Source organism: Silurus meridionalis, chromosome 18, assembly GCF_014805685.1.
Source record: "Silurus meridionalis isolate SWU-2019-XX chromosome 18, ASM1480568v1, whole genome shotgun sequence".
In the NCBI taxonomy this organism is placed as follows: domain Eukaryota; kingdom Metazoa; phylum Chordata; class Actinopteri; order Siluriformes; family Siluridae; genus Silurus; species Silurus meridionalis.
Window position 1 is genome coordinate 10,746,204 of NC_060901.1, and position 25,180 is coordinate 10,771,383.

The 25,180-nt window shown below is 36.5% G+C and overlaps 1 protein-coding gene across 3 annotated transcripts in view; it reads right to left on the minus strand.

Annotated features, from left to right (window-relative positions):
• rassf3 (Ras association domain family member 3) overlaps window positions 1–25,180 on the minus strand; it is a 45,171-nt gene that overhangs the window by 12,872 nt on the left and 7,119 nt on the right. For 2 of the 3 annotated variants that reach the window (XM_046873406.1, XM_046873407.1), the window contains exon 2: window positions 20,316–20,449. In XM_046873406.1, coding sequence (XP_046729362.1) covers window positions 20,316–20,449 — 134 coding nt within the window. Of the gene's footprint in view, window positions 1–8,439; window positions 8,894–20,315; window positions 20,450–25,180 lie in introns of those variants that run through there. The other variant, XM_046873408.1, reaches the window with a different exon arrangement.

A 25,180-nucleotide genomic window follows, 5' to 3' on the forward strand; every position in this document is an offset into this window, starting at 1 on the left:
TGTAAACGAAAGCTCACTCCGGTCAAGCTCAAATACGGCGTGAGATTAACAACAGTGTTATTCATGTATCATTAACAGGATGCCCTCTCTGCACACCATTAACCACGGAAATGATTAACCAAGTACTGAAACTTTTTAACGCTCTCAGTGAACGAGAAAAAAATTAGCACCATTAAAATCTACCATTTAAAACATTACTCATACAAACGTGAATAAAACAAACAAACAAATAAAGTAGTCAACATAATGAAACGTTTCCTACAATTGTGCCAGTTTATTTTGTACACAAAGTCTGGAAGAGATATAGCTGACGAGATATGAAGAATGAGAAGGACCTTTGTTCGTGTTTGATATTTAAGCTACCTGGCGACTACAATGCAAAGCTATGAGGTCATTCTCTGTGGCTGAATGAATAAGCCTGCTATCAGACACACACCAGGTGTTGCAACAGAATCCACACACTTCTAACGGGCACATATCTGATTTCAAGGCCATGTTCACCAAACTGTCTACACTTTTCTTGCATGGCCATCTGGGAACACAGAAGTGAGTATAAATGCAAACTTCCAAAGAAAATGTGTATTCATTGGCTGAAGGCAACCACATTTATATTTTCAGGGATGTGTTATCTTCAGTGGATACTGAGAACAGTAGCATCAGATTACTGGACCTGCACAATGCTCTGTGTATGTAATTCAGGGATGCAAATCTTATCTTTATTTACTTCTTTTTTTTGAAAGCTAAAAATAAGACTGACTTAAACAGAAGGCAAAACCTGTTGGTGCCACAAAACCAACCATCATAATGACACACCAGCAAAGAAACCTTTAAATGTTACGGTCATGTGGGAGAACTTATGAACTGTTCCATTTCTAAAGCAAGAGTTTAGACAGATCAGCGAATCACAGAATACACATTAAGATTAGAGTAAAAGTAGGGAGAACCTATTAAGTTTGGATCTTTCCAGGAGGAAAACAAGCCACAATAGTGAACTGAAAAGGCTGGGTCATTAATTCTCACATAGCAGATAACTAACTATAACAGAAGCCACTACACATTTCTATGAAATAAATTACTGGCACTTGTCACATGCGAATGTGCGTGATGTATTGGTTGTGTTTGTGATCATTCTGCATGCTGAAACTTCTGCAGCTATCTCCTCTCATCTCTCTCAGCAGCTTCAAAGACCTGTTGAGACATGGACTGCAGGCTACACTTCATCCATGGAGGCTCCACCTGATGGCAGTAATTACATCCCTGCTTCTAAAAACTGTCTCCAGATGCTACAACAGGCTCTGCGGTGCACTACACTTGATTGAGACCACAGCTTTAGAGGACTGGAATAGTGCATGCCCAGTTTCTCAGACTCTGGTGCAAACCCTGGTGCATATTATAGCATATAGATAGACCAAGATATGAATTTTGCCAGCGTGCTGTTGATTCACGGATGTAACTTTACCCGAATGCACACACCTGGCCTATCATCATCACACGGTTCATCTGCTCCATGACGCACAAGGCTGTTCGGAAAGTCATCACTTATCAGGTTAACCTGGAACCTGCAACCTAGAACCAACAGCACAGCCAAACTCAAGTGTAATACAATCTTAATTCCTTAAAAACAATGTGTTGGTTATTTTCTATATCATATATTTCTGTTGCAGAATTTATGCAAAACCTTTAAGATATTGGTCAGTAAAACAGATGAACTTTCAGATAACTGAACTGCTAATTTGCCTTTTACTTTATATTAAAAACTATTAAAAAAAACACCTAAGGGGAAGTACTTTCCATCCTGTCACAGAACTGTGAAACACAACTAATAAAAGAGGATGTTGCCTGACATGGACTCCACCCCACCATCTGAGTTTATTGAGCTCCACCCAGAGACTAGTGTAAATGTAAACATATGGGCACGTCCGTGGTTTACATGGCTGGAAGTTACTGCAGTCTTTGAGTTATACCACCATATTTCAGACAAAGCAGTGAACAGACAAATTAAACCCAATATTTAAAAAGGCTCTTAAAAATAACTTTTTGATTAAATGTTCAAAGAGTAAAGAGTCTGTAGTTTTCTCATAAATTGTGTGCCATGTTACAGCTTTGATCCATTGGTCCAGTTTAGTCTGGCCGATATTCACGAGTTTCATTCTACCAGTAAAAAGTTTGTTTGAGTCAGTGGAATGAAAGCAAATACCCAAAATACTTCTGTTTCTTTCTAGAGGTGAGAAATACAGTCAAATATCACCACTATACACTATATGGACAAAAGCCTGTGGACACTTGACCATATGTGATTTTTGAGCACCTCAATCCACATTTAGTTCCCATTAGATGTTATAAAAACCTCCGCTCTTCTGGGAACTTGTTCCACTAGATTTTGAAGTGTGCTCATGGAGAGTTGTGCTCATTCTGCCATAAGGAATTGGTAAAGTTCAGGTACTGATGTAGAGCATGAGGGCTGGGGTACAGTCAACATTCCAATTCATCCTTAAAATGTGCACTTGGGTTGAGATCATAACTCTATAGCAGGCCACTCAAGATCTTTCACTTCAAACTATGCAAACCATATCTTCATGGAGCTCACTTTCCCATGCTGGAACAAATTTGGGTCTCCTAGTTCAGTAGTACTAGTTCTAGTACTGTAGAATTGCTAACCAATGGTATAAAAAATATACTTTAACATCCAAACAATTGCTTGTAAATGTGAAGAACAATGGAATCAAGATTATAAAAGTACAGATGCTAGAAGTGGTCTTTCACAAGTGTTAAAAAAAAAATTTAATAACAGTGTGTCATATTGCATCAAGATTATTTATTATCATATTCTGAAGTAATCGCAATAAAAAATTATGGGGAAATTCTAGAACCAACTGTTTACATTACTACATTCTGCATATAGCATCCGGTACAGTTTGGAGTCTGCAAGAGTATTTTTCATCCCCTTTTAATATTTAGTTCATTTTTCAGTATTGCCAATACTGTATCTGTCCTGTGAGTTCTACATAGGCCAACACCATTCCTCTCTGGTGGCTGTAATGCAGTAGCTATTATTATCATCATCAGAGAGTTTTATAAACATTTCTAACTTAAGCCAGAACTTTGTTGATGGCTGTCTCTGGTTGCCAAGTCTTCAGAGCAAGTCACATTATGTGAATTAAGACCAATCTCATTTCATGCCCAAGAAATAATTTTAAAAAATGTATACAGTACAAAGCCAGCCAGCTTTACTCAAAATAAAGCTTTACTGTCTTCTTAAAGTTCATCTGAAAGTATCCTCAACTGATATGATTTGCATCATTGCTACATCTGCTGCACCTGATATATTTTTATGCTTACACCAGGCAATGTGTTTTGGTTGCTGCGCCACTGGAGTAAAGTACAGGATAAACCTGGAAAACGTTCCGGATCTCCTACACAATGGATCAGAAATCCTTACGTGGGAGCGGTTTTGAAGCCGTGAGTCAAAGTTCAGTGTTTATCCAATGCTTTGGGCAGACGTGCTATTGTGTGCACTGACTGGCTGACCTCACGGTAGCTGAAGGACAGTGATGTAATGCATAAAACAGTGGGAGTTGCCCTGTGACTGCTTGTACATGCTCACAAACAGAGATAGATAAGGAGTAGATAAAGAGCAGAGTCTTCAACAGAGCCAATCCACCCCCGATTGCAGTTGGTCTAAAAGCAGTCGCGGGATTTGAGCAGATCATAATAAGATTACAGCTGCTGCCCACAGCTGTTCGAGCAGCCAACTGTATTTAATCCAGCCTACTCTAAACAGCTACTGATTCAATTTCACTGCTTGGTACAGGAAGTATGTCCACAACATGAATTGTGAGGTTTGGTTTATGAGAGTGGGGTGAGAAAGACCGGACATCTTATCTTTTAAAATTCGTTGCTCTACTAGTTACTAAAAATAGAAAAAAAGTCCTTATTTATAATAATTACTAGAAAAAGATCTTGGTTCTCATGCCTGTCCCACACTATCCACCACCAACAAACCTCACTGGAAAACCAGGAAATGCATGCTCTGTTTGTGGTGTGTACAACACAATTAACATTCCTTCTCTTCTGACTATAAAAATAAAAAGTGCCACAGGAAGACTGTCAGTGCTGACTCGGCTTCATCAGCTTTCACAGGGTCTTAGTGGAAAGCAGCTGCAGCTGTTGAATTTGGAGAGCGCTGACAATAAAAACAAAAGAAAATGCAACCTGTGTAGCACCAGTCACACAAACACGGCTTTGTAAATCACACTTCACGCAAATGGGGAGTCTGGCACCAAGACATTATGCTTTAATATCAATACTGTGACAAAAAATTTGACAAAAGAATACGTCTTTTTGAAGATCATCTGTGTAAAGAATAAAAGATGACATGCCCTACAATTAAACAGGATGGGTAATGAAAAAGATACTAAAAAACAAGGCTTTTTTTCTGTTAAGCCACTTTAATTATACTGAAACATACTTATCTGTTTATAGTATATTGAATGTTGTGGAACATCCCTGATACAATACATGTTAGTTCCTGGTATCATAGCAGTTGCAATCCTCCCTTCATCAACTCCCTTTCTGTCTCTCTTCACCGGCCTGCCATATTTCCAAAAAAAGAGATAATGGAACGTCCTAAAGACTTTCTCAGATAAAAAAAAAACTTACAAGAAAAACTTTTCCTTAGAGAATAATCAATTTTTTTCAATTTGCTAATATGGAAAGTCCCTGGGTTGCTATAAAAACAATACTGTATCTAAACAAGCACATAAATACAACCCTGTGATATAAAACAGAGCCAGCTCTACTCACAGGGCTTCTGTTCTAGAAAATTAATTAACTCCTCTCAACTAATCAGATTTAAGCATTTCGAAAGTGCTCTACGTCCCTATATTTTTTTGTCATATGACCCACTCTTATTTTATACTGTACTGCACAGAGGTGACCACTAGGTGTGCAACAGCTCTGAAATGACTCGCTCCTGCTGTTTTAAACACTCAACACTGCAGTTGTTTGCCAGGTCATCGCTTTTTCAGCCTTCGCTTCAATCAACACTACTGAACTGACGAAACACTAAGCACACCTGTCAGACATGAACACCGACTGTGCAGGACATCAACCGCAAAACACATACAACTATGAGGTAAGACAAACCTAATTAAATAAAGGGGAAACAAACAATTCTGACGTTGACAATAAATAAAGAAATTGGGTGTTGATTAAATCTTGTTTTCTGGTGCAGGATGAAGACAGAATGAAGATACAGGAAGTGAGCTGTGGTAATCCTGATAAAGGAGCTGATCGTGCACAGTCCTTCAGACTAGAAAGGCCTTCGCACTATACCCGTTCTCAAACACAGTAAAAGAAGAGAAAAATTATTATATCAATCTGTACATATGGCTAGAGCTCTGGATGAGAACTTCGCTCCTCGCCGTGACATTTCTCACACTAGACGAATGTGTGGGTTTGATTGTGCACGGCTGCTAGGCTACCACATTCTTACAACTCTCCTTACACACACACACACACACACACACACACACACACACACACACACACACACACACACACACGACTTTGGAAAAGGCCTCAATCTATGAAGTCTTACTAAATACAAGGAGATGGTTTGAGTGTGTGTGATGAACGCTGATGTCAGCCAATTGTCGCTTATGGAAATATGTAAATCCAGCACACTGGACTGAAACTGCATTGATAAAAGGGAACAAGTGTACTTTATAGTAAAACCTAAGACATTCAACATATCTGTAGATTAACAAAAAACTTTTAAAAAACTACCTAGGTGTTTTTAAAGCACTCATATATAGAACATTCACGCCCCAACATGTGGTGCAGGCCAAAACTGTTGACCTGAATTTATGAACTTTTACAAAAAACAGTCCCTTGCTGTAATGGGGGTTTCCCTCCCAGTGGTACACATAAAAATAGGAGTTTTCAGGGGGTTATTAAGTTGAGACTATTAATGGACATCGACAGAATGACAAATACCACAAATTATGTAGAACAAATTGTAAACTAGCACGCAGCAAAACCCTGCACATGAAGCACACCGGGCCATGTTCTAACGGTGGGGCATGGGGGCCCAAACCGTGGCGAGGGTGCCAATACTTTGATCATAGAGAAAACACTGAGAAGTTGGAGTACAACCAAAAATACAAAGAAAACACAATGAGTCAGTTCTTTTCTGTAATGGAAACACAAAAGTCATTGTATTGAGAACAATACATGTCAAGTCTACTTAATCTGTAAGTTTTACTGGTCCATTATGTCTCCCATTAGTAGTGATCAAACACAGTGAATAAGCGTGTTCTGGGATTCTGGAATACTTCAGTTTTACAGAAAAACATTCAGGCTGATTCAAACTGTGTTCGACCAATCACCAGTCTTCATTATTTCCAGCTCAATCTATATTCCTCTATTCATCACACATGATGCCTGGAGAAACAAAACTGATTACTTGTAAATAAAAGCATCTCCAAAGTGTTTTATTCTTCAACATCTATTAACCATCATATCTTTTTCATCAGAAACGCTTGCGAGACAACTTAGTTATCTTGAGTTTTAGCTGCCATCCAGTCATCCATCATCCTTCGTTTTTCCTCTTTTTTGAAGTTAATAAAAGTCATAACGTGTGTTAAATAAAAGTCTTATCACACACTTTCATTATTATTAGAATTACTGAATGAGTAGAAACTAGAGATGGCACGATTTTGGCTGAAACAGAAACCCATCAAATATGGTTTAAAATTAAATAAGCCTCATCTCATATAGAAACACTGTATCAGAGAACGTTTATTAATATAAACCTGTGATGTGATTGAGAGCAGGCACGCTCAGAGCTGATGTTATAGGAAATGAATCAACACTTTCGGACCAATCAGATTCGCTTATTTAACACCGCTGTGGGATCATTTCAGGTGCATTAGGTCATACAGGAAGTGTCCATCTTACATTCCTTAGTAAATTGTATTGTAATGATGACCTGTTTCGCTGGGTTTTTTTGGTGACTCGGTCATGCTTGGATTGGCTTCTGTTTCAGTCATAAGACTCTTTAGCTAAAAGCATCTAATAAACGAACGACTGTCATTCGATAAGCGCATTCCTAGTTTAGCGTCATTTTCACTGCATCGTTAAATTCCTTCAAAAGTTGTATTGATCTTTTACTTATGGCCTAATTACTAAATACTTTGTACTTGTTTTTTTTTTTATCATCTATAACCTCATTTGTGTAGATCGATAACCACTTGTCTTTCTTTGTGCTAAAAGTTCTTCCACAGCAATGAAAACTATATTACACATGTGCAACTTTATAATTTTACACCAGAGAAATAAGACACGGTTCTGGGGACTGGAAGCAAAGTGCAAAACGATATCGGGTTTTTAAAGAATTACTTAGTCAAAATAAATCGAACTATTTCTTTAAGGTGTGAAATCAAATGACACATATATCCTGCTGAGGTTTTTAACAATTAACATGTCCTGTTGTGGTTTATTCCACTTACACAACAGCCATTTTCCAAGAATGACCTTCAGGAGTTAGTAAAGAAAGGCGTGTAATAGTTTTCATTGCTCACAGTGACGTTTCACAGCAACTTTGCATGAGATGATTGCAGAGAATCACTTGCAGTTTCTTTTTTTAAAGACAAAAATAAAAACACAGCTTGTCGGATTAGCAGGAAAACTAAATTTCCATTTTGCTAATTAATCATCAAACTTCATCGTACCATCAATCAGACGGGGTTCTGCCTTCTGAATCATCTGCTACTATTATCATAGTATATAGTACATATAGCATGATATTGTGGATCATTATTGTTGGGGGGGGGGGGGGTTGTTTGTTTTGTATTGTTGGACTGTGTTTGTCCTTAAATAAAAGTGATTATGATTATAGGAAAGTATCAAAACTGTCAAGAATTTTAACTTTTTTAAAAACATTTGACCTCTTGCTAATCCACAAAATAGGTGCTATTAACTATATAGAAAACAATTCGATTAAACTTTATAAATTTGTGGTATAATATTTTCAGATTTCCATATCACGGTATAGTGTTACACCGATATATCGGCCTACCCATGACACAGTCACGCATTATTGCACTGCATTATCACTCTGCGCTTTTATAATAAACACACTCCACCTGAGCACTGGAGACATGAATATGGCAGAAAGTGGAAGGGTTTTTCCATGTAAGATAGCAGTTTGTTAAATGTGTGACTTTTAAAAACAAATATTTATAAAAACCAGACAACCAGCAGTGTGAGTACGTCCCTTCTAACCCTCACTGTAACTCATGAGCTCCATGTGCTCTGTTTATCACACTGTAAAATCACGTCTTTGTGTCTTAAATACAATAATAGAAATAAGTCTGGTTAGCATGTGGCGTACATATATAAGTATTTAAGTTAAAAAAAAAAAACTTTTGGTCACACCTTAGGATCTGCGAGCTTCCCTGAAGGCTTCTTAAAAAAGGAAGTCCGGGCGGTAAAGAAATACTCCTCACAATCTTCTTCCAGACTGCTGTAACCACTGCTCATGGTGCTCGTCCACGTCATTTGAAGAGAAAAGTCCAAGTTTTCAATTTTTGCCACATTAAAAAGACATACAGTGCAACAGAGGGGCGGAAGAGAAGATTCAGTCCATGCGGCGGTGAGATCCAGAGGACAGCGTGGGACATAAAAAAAAACCTGTCAGTGAAGCTCGGGGAAAAATTCAACAGCACTGAGTGAGAAATATAACCTCTAACACCTCTCCATCATCTCCAGTCCGAACTAAACTTTTCATTCAAAGCTCTTTAAGTGTTTCAAACTAACTTTCCGGCCGGTTTTAACCCCAGGACTTACAGTTCCTCTGTGTGTCTCTCTGTGTCTCCACATTCACACTGCTACTACAGGGCGGTACAGTAAAACACGCCCACTGGATCCGTCTCAATCCGCTCCCTAGTGGACATGTAGTGCACTGCACAGGGTGTAATCAACTCAGTTTGATGTGAAAGACTCTTAGCACACCAGTCTGTTACATGATATTAATGATAGAATGATAATAGAATGATATTAATGAGTCAGCACTGACACTGAGTGAGATCTATTAAAATCATCGTGAGCCCAAAAACTTATTTTCAACTACTTAAAAAAAAATCAGGCAACTAAGTTAAGTCCACAGGAGTTGTGGCCACAGGTGTTAGACTCAGGAGTTTCTTTCATCATTTATTCCTCTCAAAATGTTCTGCTTGCTGTTGAACTGACACTGAACTGTATGTTAATGATAAATAGATACCACTAAACGGAAATCATAAGTTCAAAACAGAGCATGGGCTCTACCCTGTTTGGTGGCTTGCTGCATGATTGACCTGTTAAGTTTTTATTCGCTCATAAATAAAAAGGAACGCTTGATTCCGCAAAATGTAGTTGAGTAAAATGTAAGATATTTCACGTTGAAACCTAGTGAAGTTGAAGTAAAAGTGTCCCAAAATAAAAATACTTTAGTAAAGTACAGACACGCGGAAAACTACTTAAGTGTGGTAACGAATTACATTTACCTTTTTAATGTCCACCAGTGGCATTAATAACATATCACATAAATCAACATAATTGAAGGTTTTAGTCAGTAGAAGGCTTCACGGCCACATCAGGGCCTCCTCTGATGGCCTCAACGCTATTTGAATCACTAACTTAAGTTTTAATATGTTTTTGTGCATGAACATATATCATATAACATATATAACATACATCAATTTTGTGCATGCACATATACTGCACTGCTGCAAGTAGTGTCTGTTTACGTTGGAGTTTCTATCCAATCAGATTTCACTGTGCAGCTGTGGCTGCAGTGAAAGGAGTATGGTTGAAATGTGTTTGTTTGGTTTCTTGCTTTAGCAATGCCATTCATTCGTGCTGAATGAGATACCTGTCTTTTATAATGTGTTTCTGTATAATATTGATGGTTTCTATAGTCATTGCATTATAATGGTGGTATTAAGAGATCAACTGATTCTCACACTGAGGTGTGAAATGCATCGCTTGCCACTGGTTTTAGTTAGTATGAGGTGAGAACAACACTCTTCAGTTTATGTTATTTGGAGGAGTTCCCAACAATTTACATATTTTTGTCCAAGAGTTGGGCAACCAAATTCAAATTTGCCAGCTTTTGCATTCATATTTCATGCAAAATTACAACCAAAAACAATAATTTTACAAAAAAATGTAACATATAATGTAATAATGATAATAATGGTTATTGAACTAGAAACCCCCTTAGGATGTGACTATGGTTGAATTGTGGAAAATTTACAAAAATAATTTCTAAACATCACGTTTTTGACTAAATTAGTTTTCGGTAATAATATCTTTTCCTAGCATTAAGAAATGATATTATTATTAATTATAAGATGTTCTAATAAAATAAAAATAAAAATTTTAATATTTTGTTTAAGATCCCTGCTTAGGCTTTCTATCAGCAATACACACAGACAGCTTGAGTATATGTGATTATTTTTTGCAGTTGTGCTATTGTTACAGTTTAAATATGGTTTTGTAAAGTTACATCATAACACAACACTTAAAAACTAATCATTTTAGGAAAACATCCTGTAGATCAGAGCCTTTTTTACAACAGTATGTACATATATTGGAAAATATCTAAATTTGACCATGCGCCTGACAGAAGCAGAGTGAACAGCCTACATGAAAACACGAGCGTAGTATGTGGGTGCCCTATAATTAAAATGATCTCTGATGAAAAGCAGCCCATAAATTACTAGTGAGTGGTATATAACATGCTTAGACCAGTCTTTGCAGCCTTGGTGGCACTAATGAATGGACACGCTCAAACAGGTTTATTAACCTTCTACCCATTCAGGCTTGATGAACTAAGCCAGAGCTGGGTGTCTCGTCCTGGGGTGAAATAGAGAGGAGCTTTTATATCCAATTAGAGGTGTAACGGTACACAAAATTCACTGTTCAGTACGTACCTCGGTATTTAAGTCGGTTTAATCTGGTATGTTTAGGGGGAAGAAATGCAAGACATAAAATTGCTTGTCGGTTTTTTATTAACAAAGTATATTATTATTATTAATGTGTGATAGTCAACATTTCGAACAGTTTACATTTTTAAAACAATTTTAAATAAAGTGCCTACTTGGTTAAAAGATATATAAAATAAATAATATATAATATTTTATAAAAAAACAAAACAGAATAAATGAAAATAATGCAATATAATATTTTATTATATTGATTAAATTGAGTAATCAATTAAATTGGCACAAAATAAAATAAAATTATAAAAAAAGATATAATCTATTCAACTGTTTTGCTTATTTAAGCAAACTTTAACAAATGTCTTCATTCCTTTCATCCTTCATTTATTTACTCCCTTTATATGTGGAATTGTCAGGATTTTCTCCTTTTAAGAGTTTCTCCTAGTTTCTTTTTTTATACTCCTGGCAATGTTGTTTATGTTTTCAAGTTTAATACTAATTTATTAAAAAAATGCACTCAAAGTGCAAGCGAAGTCTAAACAAACTTGCGGTCCACCACTTGATATGGACCCATAAAAAAATGGATACGAATATGTGTACCGTTACATCCCAGTATGCAAGCTGGCGTTTCCTCAGCACATGGCAAATTACAAACCATGTTTATCCCTGATGATTTTAGGTCTGGTTTTGAATCAGCTCCATGAGTAAACCACTCATTTTTTTGAGGGTTAGCCGCTGATGGCAGATTTTACAGAAACAAAGTGGGAGTCCCCTAACTTATGATATATATTTGGGGAAAGTTGCATAATGGCAAATGTATGATAGTATTTTTTAAGACTGATATGGTGGATTGTTTTGCAGAAAAGTTCATTGTCTTTAGACCAAACAATTTTACTGGGTGCAAAGCAGGAGAATTCCCCCTAGATGGGACACCAATGCAGCACAACACTAGTTTAATAAGATTTCAAAAGGTATTCAGACCACCTTCACTAGATTTTTAAGATTCACAGTTTGCAATTAATTTTTACAAAACTGGCAGCTTCAGCAATGTGCAACACCAAAACATATTACAAACACTTGCAAATTCAGAGCGACAATATAATAGAAATAAAGCAGTGTATAAAAGTAATGCCTAAAATATAAGTTATGCGGGATGAATGATTTTCTGTCTCATTTCACTGTTCAACAAATGCAATGATTTTTATCTATAAGGTTCTCAGTTTGTTTTTTGAGATTGCCAATACATTAGTTTACTCTACACTTCTTTGTTTGCATTAAGAACATAGTGATGGCTATTGCTTTAGTACACTGCCTATTATTAGAAGCACCATTACAAATTAGTGGGCTCTTTGTGATTTTGTTGGTTTGAAAAAGTCTATGGTTAATTTGCTGGGCCGTACTAAGAGTCACTTATGTCACTATTCACATTTAACCACCAAGGTTAAACCACCTAACCTTAAATTTAAAACTTTTTTATTTTTAATTTTAATTTTAAGTAAACATGTGTAGGTTGATTTTTTTTCAATTGCATTTAGACAATAGCCTTTGAACACAAAGTATTTGAATTTCAAGTTAAAAAACAGGAATAGAAAATGTGAACAGATCATTTTTCCCCTTGTTGTCAAAACTAATGCTGTAAAACATAATGGAAGGACACACTTTTACACATAATTTATTTATCAATGGTAAGACTACATTATTACCTCTGCATTGTGTATACATAATTCATCTCTGAATATGGCCCAACATTTCTAGAACTGGTAATCATGAGGTAATTATTCCAACACCATGTTAAAAGATCAAATACCAACTCCTGCTCATAAGACAATTGTTTAGATTGTCATATATTGTAATCCATGTATAAAAGTATAACAGCACACTTTTAGACATACTATGTATGTGTAAAATTAGGCAGCAAATCTACAGGGTCAAATACAGGCAACATCTGTAATGGATAACGGCCAACCTAACCATACCCCACAAACAGCAGCTTTCAAGAGTTTTGTTAAAGGACATGGCTTTTTAAAACCCAAGAGCATGAAGAAGGCCTAAAAATAACAGAGAAATAGAACAGCCAAACCAAAACTGCTCCCTTCTCCTCTGTAGTCATTTATACTGTCCATTCAGGCATTTCTATATTATTAACATTCTTTCCATTTTTAAACATAATCTATGTGGCATTATATATACTGAACTACTTTTATATTAAAATGCGTGTAAAATGGACTAACACCTGTAAATTGTAATAAAAATGCTCCCTGCTGCATTAAATATTAGTTCAAGTAAAAAAAAAAAAAACAGGAGAAACTCAAATATCCAGCAGACAGATTGTGTGTGAAAAGGATGTCTCACTCAGCGACCAACAATTTCCTAGCTGTTAAACCGGCTGCTAAGACAATAGGATCTGGGAAAGTGTGTGTGTGTGTGTGTGTGTGTGTGTGTGTGTGTGTGTGTGTGTGTGCGTGAGAGAGAGAGAGAGAGAGAGAGAGAGAGAGAGAGAGGGAGACAGAGACAGATGAGTGTCACTAGCCTTTTTTTGGCCAGAAGCCATGGCCTTCGTTACACATTACCAAAATTCCTTTGCTGGGAAGGATGAAGGTGTATAACATTTTGATCTACATATGTTTTAAAGGATTTGTTACAAAACTAAATCAAATTCCTTTGTTCACTATGACAAAAAATGCCCTTGACCTATTTTAAGCTTGTGTGGGATTTATGTACACTATATTGCCAAAAGTATTGGGTCACCCGGTCATAAGTATGGTATGTGATTTTTGAGCATTCCATGCCACATTTAGTCCCAATTTGCTCTTATAATTCCCTCCACTCTTCTGGGAAGATGTTCCACTAGATTTAAAAGTGTGCTTATGGATGTTTGTGTTCATCATCCACAAGGGTATTATTAAAGGCAGGTACTGATGTAGGTGAGGAGACCTGAGGTGCAGTCAGCGTTCCAATTCATCCCAAAGGTGTTGAGTAGGGATGAGATCAGAGCTCTATGACAGGCCACTCAAGATCTTTCTCTCCAAAGCATGTAAACCATATCTTCAAGGAGCCCAATTTGTGTACAGGGGCATTGCTAGACCAGGTTTGGGTTTCCAAGTTCAAGTGAATGCAAAATTTCATTACAGCGCATCTAAAGAGGTCCTGTACAATTGAGTGCCTTCGTCTTTGTGGTAAAAGTTTGTAAAAGAACCACATATAGCAGGAAAGATCAGGTGACCCAATACTTTTCGAAATATAGTATACATTACTCAAATGTAATTAAAACTAATGTAATATTTCTTACATTTCTGTTATAGTTATAATAATGAACACAGTTAAATGTCTAACTTGTGATCTCACTTGATAATGGTAGCATATACTGCCTACAGGAATATAGCTTCTAGTATAATAGAAAAGAATATCTTCACAATGTTATCCATCTCATAAGCATGTGAGCAATATCCATTCTTTGTTATTTTCCCCAGAGTTATACAATAACCCTGATGTATCAGTTATTCAAGAGAACACAACAGAAAGGATAATGGTGTTATTCTCCATCCTAATGGAATCACAGTTTTGCAAACCACAATCCTTATTACTCTGAATAGTTTTTTTCAACACAAATTTTATTATACAAATAACTGATTATGTTGCCAAAGCACATAATTATGACATAATTATATTTAATGCTAATGCTTACAATTCAGCAAAGGTCATATAGTATGAATCTTGAGATAAAGAGATTATTCAGAGAAAGAAAAACGGTACAAAGAATGTCTTTCACTGGTTGTGAAAATTTCCTGCATGTGACCCTCATATTTATTTGAACAGCATTCATGTATTTATCAGCCAAAGGAAGTAGTGACAGTTACCAAAAGCTATAAAGACCCTCATCAAAGTTTCTCCAAACATCAAATCATGGGCGGAAATCAGAGTTCCTGCGGCCAATTTCAAAAGTTTCTAAAGACTAAATATACCCAGACAGACCCTGAAGACTAAATAGCAGGTAACTAAACCACACAAAAGAAATGGAGTCTGGGACACGTTCCATCTTGCCTTTTGGTGGATCCGCGAAAGATCAGTGGGCTTTTACTGCCTTTAAAAACTACCTGTCTGTCAGTCTCCGCTCTGTAATCAAAAGCCTGGGTGATGTTCTGAAGACCACACTGTTTTCAGGAAGCAAACCATACCTCTGTTTGGATCTTGGTTTTAACAAAAAGAAAAAAAAAGAATGACGTGAGATCTTTCTTTCCAGGGCAGGTGCACTTTAAGGTGGTGTCTATAAACACAATGATTCATGGGAAATGAACAGATTAAACACATGGCTTTTACCAGTTTTTCAAGCTCTTGTCCAGAATGTCTTGAAATTGTCATAGTCCTGTCACAATTACAAGAAAATCTTAGAGCATAGATTGTTTCATGGTAGTCTCTAATGCCTGTTCATTTTCACAAGTTACATCTAATAGCTACACGATTGTCATATTTTCAAATAGTATGCATTAATTTAAAATGCTGCACAAGTGGATTGTTTAATGAAAAACAGATTATTGCAAAACAAGAAAAACAGCCCTGTGGTTTCTTACAAGAATGCCTACAAACCCAAAGTCCATGAAAAGGGACGCCTGCGGTTCCATGCTTTGGAATATGTTTTATTGTTGACCGAGTTAACTTTCCTTAAGTATTAAAGCGAGGAAGTAAATAAAAGGTGAACAATCCTAAATTCTACCACTTTCCTTGGTTAACAGAATAGTAATAAAAAAAAAAAAAAGAAGAGCTACAGGATAACATGCCAAAAGCCAAACCTACTGCTTAGTTTTCTCCTTTTTGGAGCTGAAATAGCAGAGCTTAATTCAGAGTGTGGTTAAAGCTGGAAGCAATTAACAGTGCACCCTTCACACAGTGTGACTAAACATTTTTTTTTCCCATGGAAAAGACGTTTATTAGCGTTTGATCTGTGTGTAGGTACAGCAAACCTCATTTGTCTGTCTGTCACGACTCTATGGTTTTGTTTCACTTATTCTCTGTTTATTTAAGTGCTGTCACAGTACCATTGTGTGTTCATTTAACTTGATGTCAATATGTGGAGTTAAAACAGAGGTAAATGGTGCTGGAGAATGGGGTTATGTGTGAATGTAGGAGAAAGTGTATACAGCATGACACATCACTGCAGATCATTGTCACAAGAAGACAATAGACAGACATTCTGTGATCTGAAAAAAAAAAAAAAAAAATGAAATTTTGCTGCTTGTGCTTTTAAAGAAACGAATGCTGGAAAAATCATGTGGGCACAGGGTGAGGTGAAGGGATAAACATATCGAGGGTTGCCAGAGATGGAAGTGGTAATTTAGAGATGAGTAATTTACATTCCTTGTCAAAAAATGTGACTATGTGGCAACTTTCCTGAAACTGAGCAAACCAAATAACACCCCAGCCTAATTAGGTCTTGGAAATGATAATGAACAGGAATGGAGACATTAAACATATCCGTAGAAGTTTACTTTTGTGAGCTGGATTGCAATGGCACTAAAAAAAATGGGCGGCAGCCTTGTGAGAACACTTCACATAGAGATATTTTTCTACTTTTATAGTTATGAAAAATACAGACTTTGCAGAATTTAAATACAGTATATTTTTCTTTAGTGTGTATTCCAACCACAAACATATTCGTAGCATTTTTAAGTTTATATAACAAAGTATATTATCAGCAGAAACACCCAGTTCTGGTAAAAACCTGATTTTTTTGGCTGGTCTCAAGGAAGTTCAGCTCTAAAGATTCTAGACAGGTTTTTCTGGAAAGCTCCACTTATTTGCAAGCTTTTTGTTTTTAACTGACCCTAAACAATCAATAAAAACCACTTATCTATTTTAAGGTAAAGTGGCAGGTTTCAGCTAAGTGGGAGGGGTTCGTCTCTGGATAAAAAAAAAAAAAAGAAATGTAATCTAGAAAATGGATAATAAATAAATAAATAAACAGAAACTAGGCGTCTTGTGGCAATAAATGAATAATTACAGGCCTAAAAGCAGTTTTAAATGTAATAAATGGCTTGAATTATTGAAACTACAACTCACAACTGTGTCTAGCCAAAAAGATTTGGTTTATCGAGGTTTATTATCATGCTTCATCAAGAGAACCTGATTATAAATCACAGCAAAAATGCAAAGGCCATAAAATCTCCCAACACAGAATCTGTTAAAAAATACATCAACAAACGTTTCTAAACATTATCAGTCATGAATGTGGTGATCAGTGACAGTGGGAACAATCTAAGGATGTTTTACTGACAACCTCCAGACCTAATAATGACCAAAGCTAACAGAATTAGACTAATCAAATCAGTCTGACTCACATGAACCAAGTTACGGTGAATAAAATGAACCCTTTACCCTCAATGTGTATTTGTGAATGAAAGAACATTTCAACCAAAAATTATCCTTTTTTGAGAATTGAATTGTGTATGGAAAAGTCCTTCTGTGCATAAATATTCTGTACAAATGCCAACTTGATCACATGTCTTACCAATTAGAGTTTCTCCAGCTACATTAGCCAACAAGCTTGTACAGTTATCCCTGAGATCTTATGTAGGTTTTGTCAACAAATCAAAAATTAATTTGACAGGTTATTAGTGTACTAGCTGGGGGTATACCTGAAATGAAACACAACAGACCACCCTGGAGGAAACTCATTTGTCTACAGTCTCACACACAGTTACACAATATGAAAGCTGGTTTGTGATTTCTCAGCTCTGTTATGTAACTTTGTGGTTCTGGTGGGCACGTTTATGCCTGCATTAACACTGATAAAATTTTCACCAAGATCAAACTCATAACCTCCTGCAATTTGTTTCCTAAGTCAGGAATTGGTGGGAAGGTCCTTTCTTTCAGAACACCAAGCCAAAGAAATACTCTTTCAGGCCATGCCAGTCAGGCAAACTTTCTCAAGTTCCTAAATGCTTCATTTAAAGCTTGCCAAGATTTAAATACTGTTGACTGTCGAGCAGCTTTATAATGTACTGCATATGGACACACCAAAACATTTTACATTGATGAGGCATGTTAACTGGGTTTGTCTGTTGCAGATAGAATGTATGCACTTGTACCTTTACTGTTTGTGTGTGTGTGTGTGTGTGTGTGTGTGTGTGTGTGTGTGTGTGTGTGTGTGTGTGTGTGTGTGCACGTTGTGCCAGGCCCAGACTCTGTTCTGCATCCTGCGTCTATTTCCTGAAGGGAAACTCCACTTTTTCCTGCATCTGTCTATGCTCCTATCCCCTATATCATAGAAACATTTCTGTCTTTCTGTGAGACTCTCAGAACCATAACCAACATTAGAGAAAATATTATACTCCCAGATTTTGAGTTTGGACCGCCTGAAATACTTTATGAGAGTTCCAGTGTATTATGTTGGGGTGCAGGTTTACAGTTTCAAAATAAAACACTGTGTGAAAACATAAAAAGAAATGTACAGAACCTGAAAGTTTTGATGCTGGGATTTTTTTTTTTTACAGTCTGATGCTTACATAAAGTGCTTTCCTTATGCACTTCGATGATTCTGAGTATATTTGTACTGCCACTAGGTCACAGAATACAAGTGTTAACCCCCCATGTTTCAGGGCTGAAATATAAAACCTCTGCCTCTCTTTAATTGTCCATAATTAGAAGGACACGGACAGCTGAAAGGAACATCCAAAAGCATAAACCCCACCCATATTCTAACCTAACATACTGTACTTAGACACTTAAAAACTATGACACAAACAAGCCACAATACATTATGGGGACACTTTATTAAATATGCATGTATATTATAATTTGATTATACTCAAACCTTTGGGAGGTGTGGACCCGAGCTATTTTCCAAAATAAAGTGTATAATACATGCTGTTATAGAAAGTAAAATATTAAATAATAGACCACTTTTACATAGAAACCTCACTGGGAATGTCTGGGAGCACCAACAGAGACAGGAATAAGAGCCAAAGTCTATAGAAAAACTGAAAATCATTCAACAGACAATCTATTATTATGACAAAGTTTAGTTACTCTAGATATGTTTTTTTTTTTTAACTGCATATTGTCTACAATGATTATTTTTGGACATGCAATATATTTACATTTCACATTTATAATGCTTTCTACACCACTCTCAGCAAAACTGGTTTAGTGTAAATACTACACATACCAAACTAGATGACATGGTCTCCATTTCTTTTTCTGTCTCTCACTCCCTCCCTTTCAGAGACTTTCTACTACTAATCACATGAGTGTGTATGACCTGGCTATAAGGTCTTAAACACAGCAGGCCATTGCTTTTGCTGTTTGTTATCAAGTGAAATCTATCAAAATGTGTATGTATGTGCATGTTTGAATGCAGCACTAAATAGCAAATAATCACCCAGTTTCCACACACCGTACAGGGAAAACTGTATGTCTGAAACATATAATAAGAGCTCTGACCAGGGATGAGGTGTGGTTTCTACACACACTCATACAGGAAAACAACAATTCCTTCTTAGTGCTCATAATAAGAGTAAAATGTTTGAATAGATTTCTGAAACTTTGAATAAATATATACACTGCAGATAAAATAATAGCTACACTGTGGTAATTTAACACTGTACCTAGCATTTAAATTGTCCTTGTTATGAAGGACATAAAAAAAACTCTCTATGTGCTGATACAAAGAAGTCACTGAAATGTATCTGTTGAGCTTTGGCTCCCTCTTGTAGTTAATGCAGGTTATAAACCAAAAGGTGACGCCATAGGCCACAGTTATTAAAGGTTTAGACGCTTAGTCACATCCAGAGACTGTACTGTTGATCAGTGGTGAAAGTTATAGTTATCATTTCATTATTAATTAGTAACAGCTCGTCATTATATTACATGGGAATGCAACCTGTCCAGGAAAGCAAAAAGTCCAGAAAAGCAACGCCATGAAAGAAACAATTTCATAATTTGTTCCTCTCTGCGATTTTAATTGGATTATAGCCATGTTTATCGCATCTGCTTGTTAATCATGACTGATCATGTGTTATGAATGTATCAGTAAAAAAGATCTTAAATAAATTATATCCAATGGACAATAAATCTAGGGTGTGTTTGGCTTTAATGATTGACTGTACAGTCTGGAAGAGAAATCAATTAGACCTAGCCCCCCTGATGGTGCTATAGTTATTGATTCCTGTAAATAAATCCAAATAAATTACAACATTTGTTGTTAAAGGGTTTGCTAGTCTTTTTATGATAGCTGGCCCTGGTTAACATAGATATAGGTTTGACATACTTACTTGAATATATTGCAAATGTTATAATCATAAACACATAACAAACTGACAGACACAGAGAACCTACATTTTGGGAGGCCTGGTTGTTGTTGAGATGGTCTTGGCTAAAGGAACTCAGTGGAACGTCGTTGGAAGATCCCAGCTGATGGCAGTCGAGTGTCACATGATCACGACAGTGTGCGTGACAAGTGTATTTACAACCTGCAGAAACGAAATGATGAGAGATGACTTCATTATACATTACACTATTCAAAGTTGGCATATATGCATTTAGTGAGAATACTGAAATTTAGATGACCATATTACTAAATAAATATCATATTACCGTTTTATTTTTTATTTTTTAATGTTTAAATTTTTCATTTGTTACACTAGACAGCAAAGAAAGAAATATTTTAAATGCAAAAAAAAATAAATTAAATCCAGTTCCGTCTGATTCTCCTGTTTCTCCAACCTGCTGTGAACTACATATAGGCTTTAAAAATATGAATGATTCAGAAAGAAAATCCATGATGAAAAGATGAATACAACCCAAAATAACTGAAAATATCTAAACAAATGCTATAACCATAAGGATTTCAAATTGGTTATAAAAAAATACTTATGATCCCATTCTAAGACCTTGTCCATACTGCACAGATTCCTCATATCAGACCCCAGAGTTATTCTAGGGACATTTCCAATACAAAAAAATATCCAAAAAAAACACTATTCATGTACAATACAGTTTCTCTGCATTTGTAATGTGTTCTTTGTGGACATACAGCTTGAGCAAGGTTGAAATAAATAACCCAAACAGAGAGGGTGATGGTTTGCATAATATGCAAACAATGCAGAAAAAGCAATGCTTACTTTCAGGCACTACTATTTGCCAAACAAAAAAAACCCCCAAGACAATCCATATATAAGCAGTAAAGAACAAACTTCTCAGTCAAAAGTAAAACATGTAACCAGTTTATATATGAATGTTATATTTGTATTTTCTTTACATTTATAATACATAGAAACTTGACAGTAGCAAAATGACAAGAATTTTAATCTTTAGAGTAAAGTCTGTAACTTTACCTACTGTCTTTTGTTCTTACATGCTAACATTATGGCAAAATTATTATTAACATAAAACTAAGCATGCTCAGCAAGCCAGCATGATGTAAGACTGAAAGGCAAGGCGAGGGTGTGGTACAGGGCATCCTCAGAGTGTGCTGAGAAAAGTGATGTACACCAGCCCTCTCGTGCGCAATCATAATCATGGCACTTAGCACAACACACAGCAATGCAGCGACACACAGAGAGCTCTCATGGCATGTCAGCCACCCTGTTATCACAACCTACCTGGGGATTTGCGCCTGAACTGTGGGGTGTTTTTGCTAGAAAATTTGCACACTGCTGCTCCCATTCCAGCTAAGCCTCATGAGGATGAGACCTCTCCTTTTCTCTTTCCCACCTTCCCTCTCTCCTTCTCTTTCTTCCCACTTAGCCTGCTTGATGAAGCTCAATCAGGCACAGCCTTTTCAAACACATCAAGCAACTATTAACTCTGCACAATAAAATCCCACAACATCTTTCTCAGGCTCACAGTTCACTTTCAACCCATTTGTGATTCTCTCTCGTTCTCCCTGTCTGCCATCCTCTCACTCCCTATCGGTCTTTCTTGATGTGCTGAGTGAGGTGATTCTGCCTGTCAAATGTTGTCTCTCTAGCTAAGCTATGATAGACACAAAGGACAAGAGGAGGTGAGTAGTGAGAGAATATGTCGTGGGCTGATTTAGCTAAAAAAATTGCTCACTCTTATGCATTTCAAAATCCGAGTTGGTGAATTTCTGAAAATATTCAACAAGGTTGCATTTTGATATTTAAAATAGGTATAGGGTCAGATAAGCACCTGGTTCAGAAATGAATCACTATTCTGCTAAAATTTTCTCTTAGAGTGCCTTGTATTCATTTAGGTTTATCTGCCCACATTTACAACTTGTAGTTGTGATGTCTCTCATCATGATTATCACAATTTTACAACTTCAGACATTCCAGCTGTTTTATATTTCACCCTTCTACATACATTAGATAATGATTACTCAAACAAATAGTGTCTGTTTTTCCTGTTATTACAATATCCATAGCATTCGAAGAAATGTCATGTTTGTAGTCAGATGAGACATCTCTGAGCCTGCAAAGAGGCCTATTTTTGCAGATTTGTGCATTTAAAGTATGTTTTTACTGCCTTGCCAGCAGTTTCCCTCTAATGTACAAACACTGCATAATTAAAACTTTGCCTCACTATCCAGCTAGTAACATATAGTAACAATGTAGATTAAATTCAGCAGTTTCGGATTCAGCAGTTTTCACATTCATAATCAATGACATTCTGAATATTATATGACTATTGTCTTAGTTTAGTCAACATCCTGCCACAACCCCCATTCGGAACACACACACACACACACACACACACACACATGAGCACGCACGTGTCAGTACAGAGGTGCTGCTGATGATCTGCACCAGTGAATTAGTAACAGTCGTGCTCTCAAACACACAATAACCCGCAATCACACACCTCATATTTTACTAATTGGGCGAGCTGCGCTTTATCCGTACTTTACATACAGTGTACAGACACAATACAAATATACTTTCTTATTTAAACCCATTCACACAAAACATTTTTGACCCAGTCATTTGAAAAGTATTGCTTTGTCCTGGCAATAATAGCACTTCCAATAACGTGGAAAAGATGGTACTACTGACTATCGAAGTCCACTCTAAGCACACACTCAGCACACTTTAAATGGTGTTCGAATCCTGTGTAGATGTGTCTGAACAACATACAAGCATTCTCACAGTTTCCGACTGCAACTGTCAGGGTTTTCATCAGTGGGGGCCGGTCAGGGCCAGCAAAGCCTTCTCTCTTGGCCTAAACACTATTAGAACCACTGACCTACATTTACAACCTAAATTCTAATATTTGTTCCATAAAATTGTATTAATTTATTCCCAACAGTTTATTCTCTTTATTTTGTAGTGTTTCTCTTGGCTGCACTGCTTCCAGTACGTGGATGTGGATGTTAGATTTTTTTGTCCAATCAGATTTCAGCCATGTCAATCTAATCTGCACAGGGCCTGCAAAGTCAATACTGCTGGCTCTTTGGCCATAGAGAATATTATAAATGGGTCTGTTTATTTAACCAATCAGATTTCAGAATAGCGTCAGTATTTTTCCGTCCTCCGATTGGTTGGTCAGAGGGAAACTGTTACAGCCAAGTTCAACTAGCAAAACACATCTGTAGCTCGCTGCACACATGAATACATCTGAGTTAGACTCTTTTATGGCTATGTAGGAAGAGAAAATGATTTGGTCTCAGACATACTTAAAATATTTTTTCCAGAAAAGCTAGACATTGTGAGGAGGTCAGCCAACCCCGAATCTAGCTAGCTTGTCTCAGCCTGGGAAAGGGTTTGTTCCCCACTTCTAGACCAGTGAATACAAGTGGTACCACTGGATTACAGCCTCTGAGGATCGGTGCAAATTCTGTATCTCTGGTGAGTAGGTTGTATTTTATTAAAATTCATAATGTTTTTGTCATATTATTAGACAAATATTGGTTCTGAACTGTTCCAGATGATGTGGGTGCACAGTTGCGGTGGTAATGTAGAGGTTTGGAGTCTTAACTGGGTTTCTTGCTTTAGTAAAATGGTATTTACCCTCTATATGTGAAATGCCTCTCTCTCTCTCTCTCTCTCTCTCTCTCTCTCTCTCTCTGTAATGCCACGCACTGTTATATTGTGTAATTGTACAGTATTGATGGTTCCTATAATTGCGACGTGAAAGTGGTGGTCCAGGTACCAAATGCACGGCCCGCCACTGGTTTTCTTACTACTTCCTCTCCAAAACCGCATGACAAGATATTGGGTTATGCATCTTAGGTCATAACATGAAACAGAAACTTATTGAATACTGACATTTTGGCAGGTGAGAAAGTACTGGATTCAGTCTGTGCATCTGAACTTTTTTAACAGATTTTGAAAATATGAAATAAACTCTATATCCCACCAGCTTGCATTTATACCACAATCTATCATCTTTGTGCAATTTCACTTACTGCATATACTGGCAAAATACAAAACAAAAAAAACAACAACCCTGATGTAATGAAAAATTACCCAAGTGGATGAATTACATTTGCTTTCCTTCCACTGAGTTAAAAAAAAAAACGTCTTTATTGTGACTTTGTGTTCCATCCCTGTTCCAAAGCTCTAATGCAAATTACTTATGCAAAGTGTAAACCTATGGTAAAAACTGTGGCCTAATTTCCAGTGTTAGTGAAGATCTTGTGACTTTTAAATACCTGAGTACACAAAGGCTCTGTGACCTTTAAATACTTAAGTCTCAACTTTTATCTCTGTAAAACATAAAAAAAAAAACTTTTTAAACATGTGATTTACAGCTCTACAAGGACTTCTTTTACTTAAAAAAAAAAAACTTTACTCAGTAATTAATTTCATTTAATAGTTTGCCATGTATCTTTTCATCTTTTATAACGGTGAGAGAAGGGGACTGTCATGGCTACTTTTAAAATGATCTCTTTACTGGTCAACTCTGCATTGTGTGATATAGAGGTGTGCATCTATACTGGAATCCTAATAGGATCCTAGCATGCATGTTGGAGCTTGCAGGACAAAGCTGTCAAGGTCAATATGTAAAGTACATGGTGAATAGCTTGTGCTTGTGCATGTGTTTATGTGTTTTTCAGTAAACACATTTTTTTGACAATCTCTCTTTACTTTAAAGTAAAAAGAATCATTTTTGGAAATAGAACCATCTACTTTAAAAAAAAAAATATCCTGGATGCCTACTTGTAATAATGACTGTGCAGATGAGTGGGAAGGTAGTGTTTTATATAAAACATCAATTCAAAGACACTCTACATTGTTCAG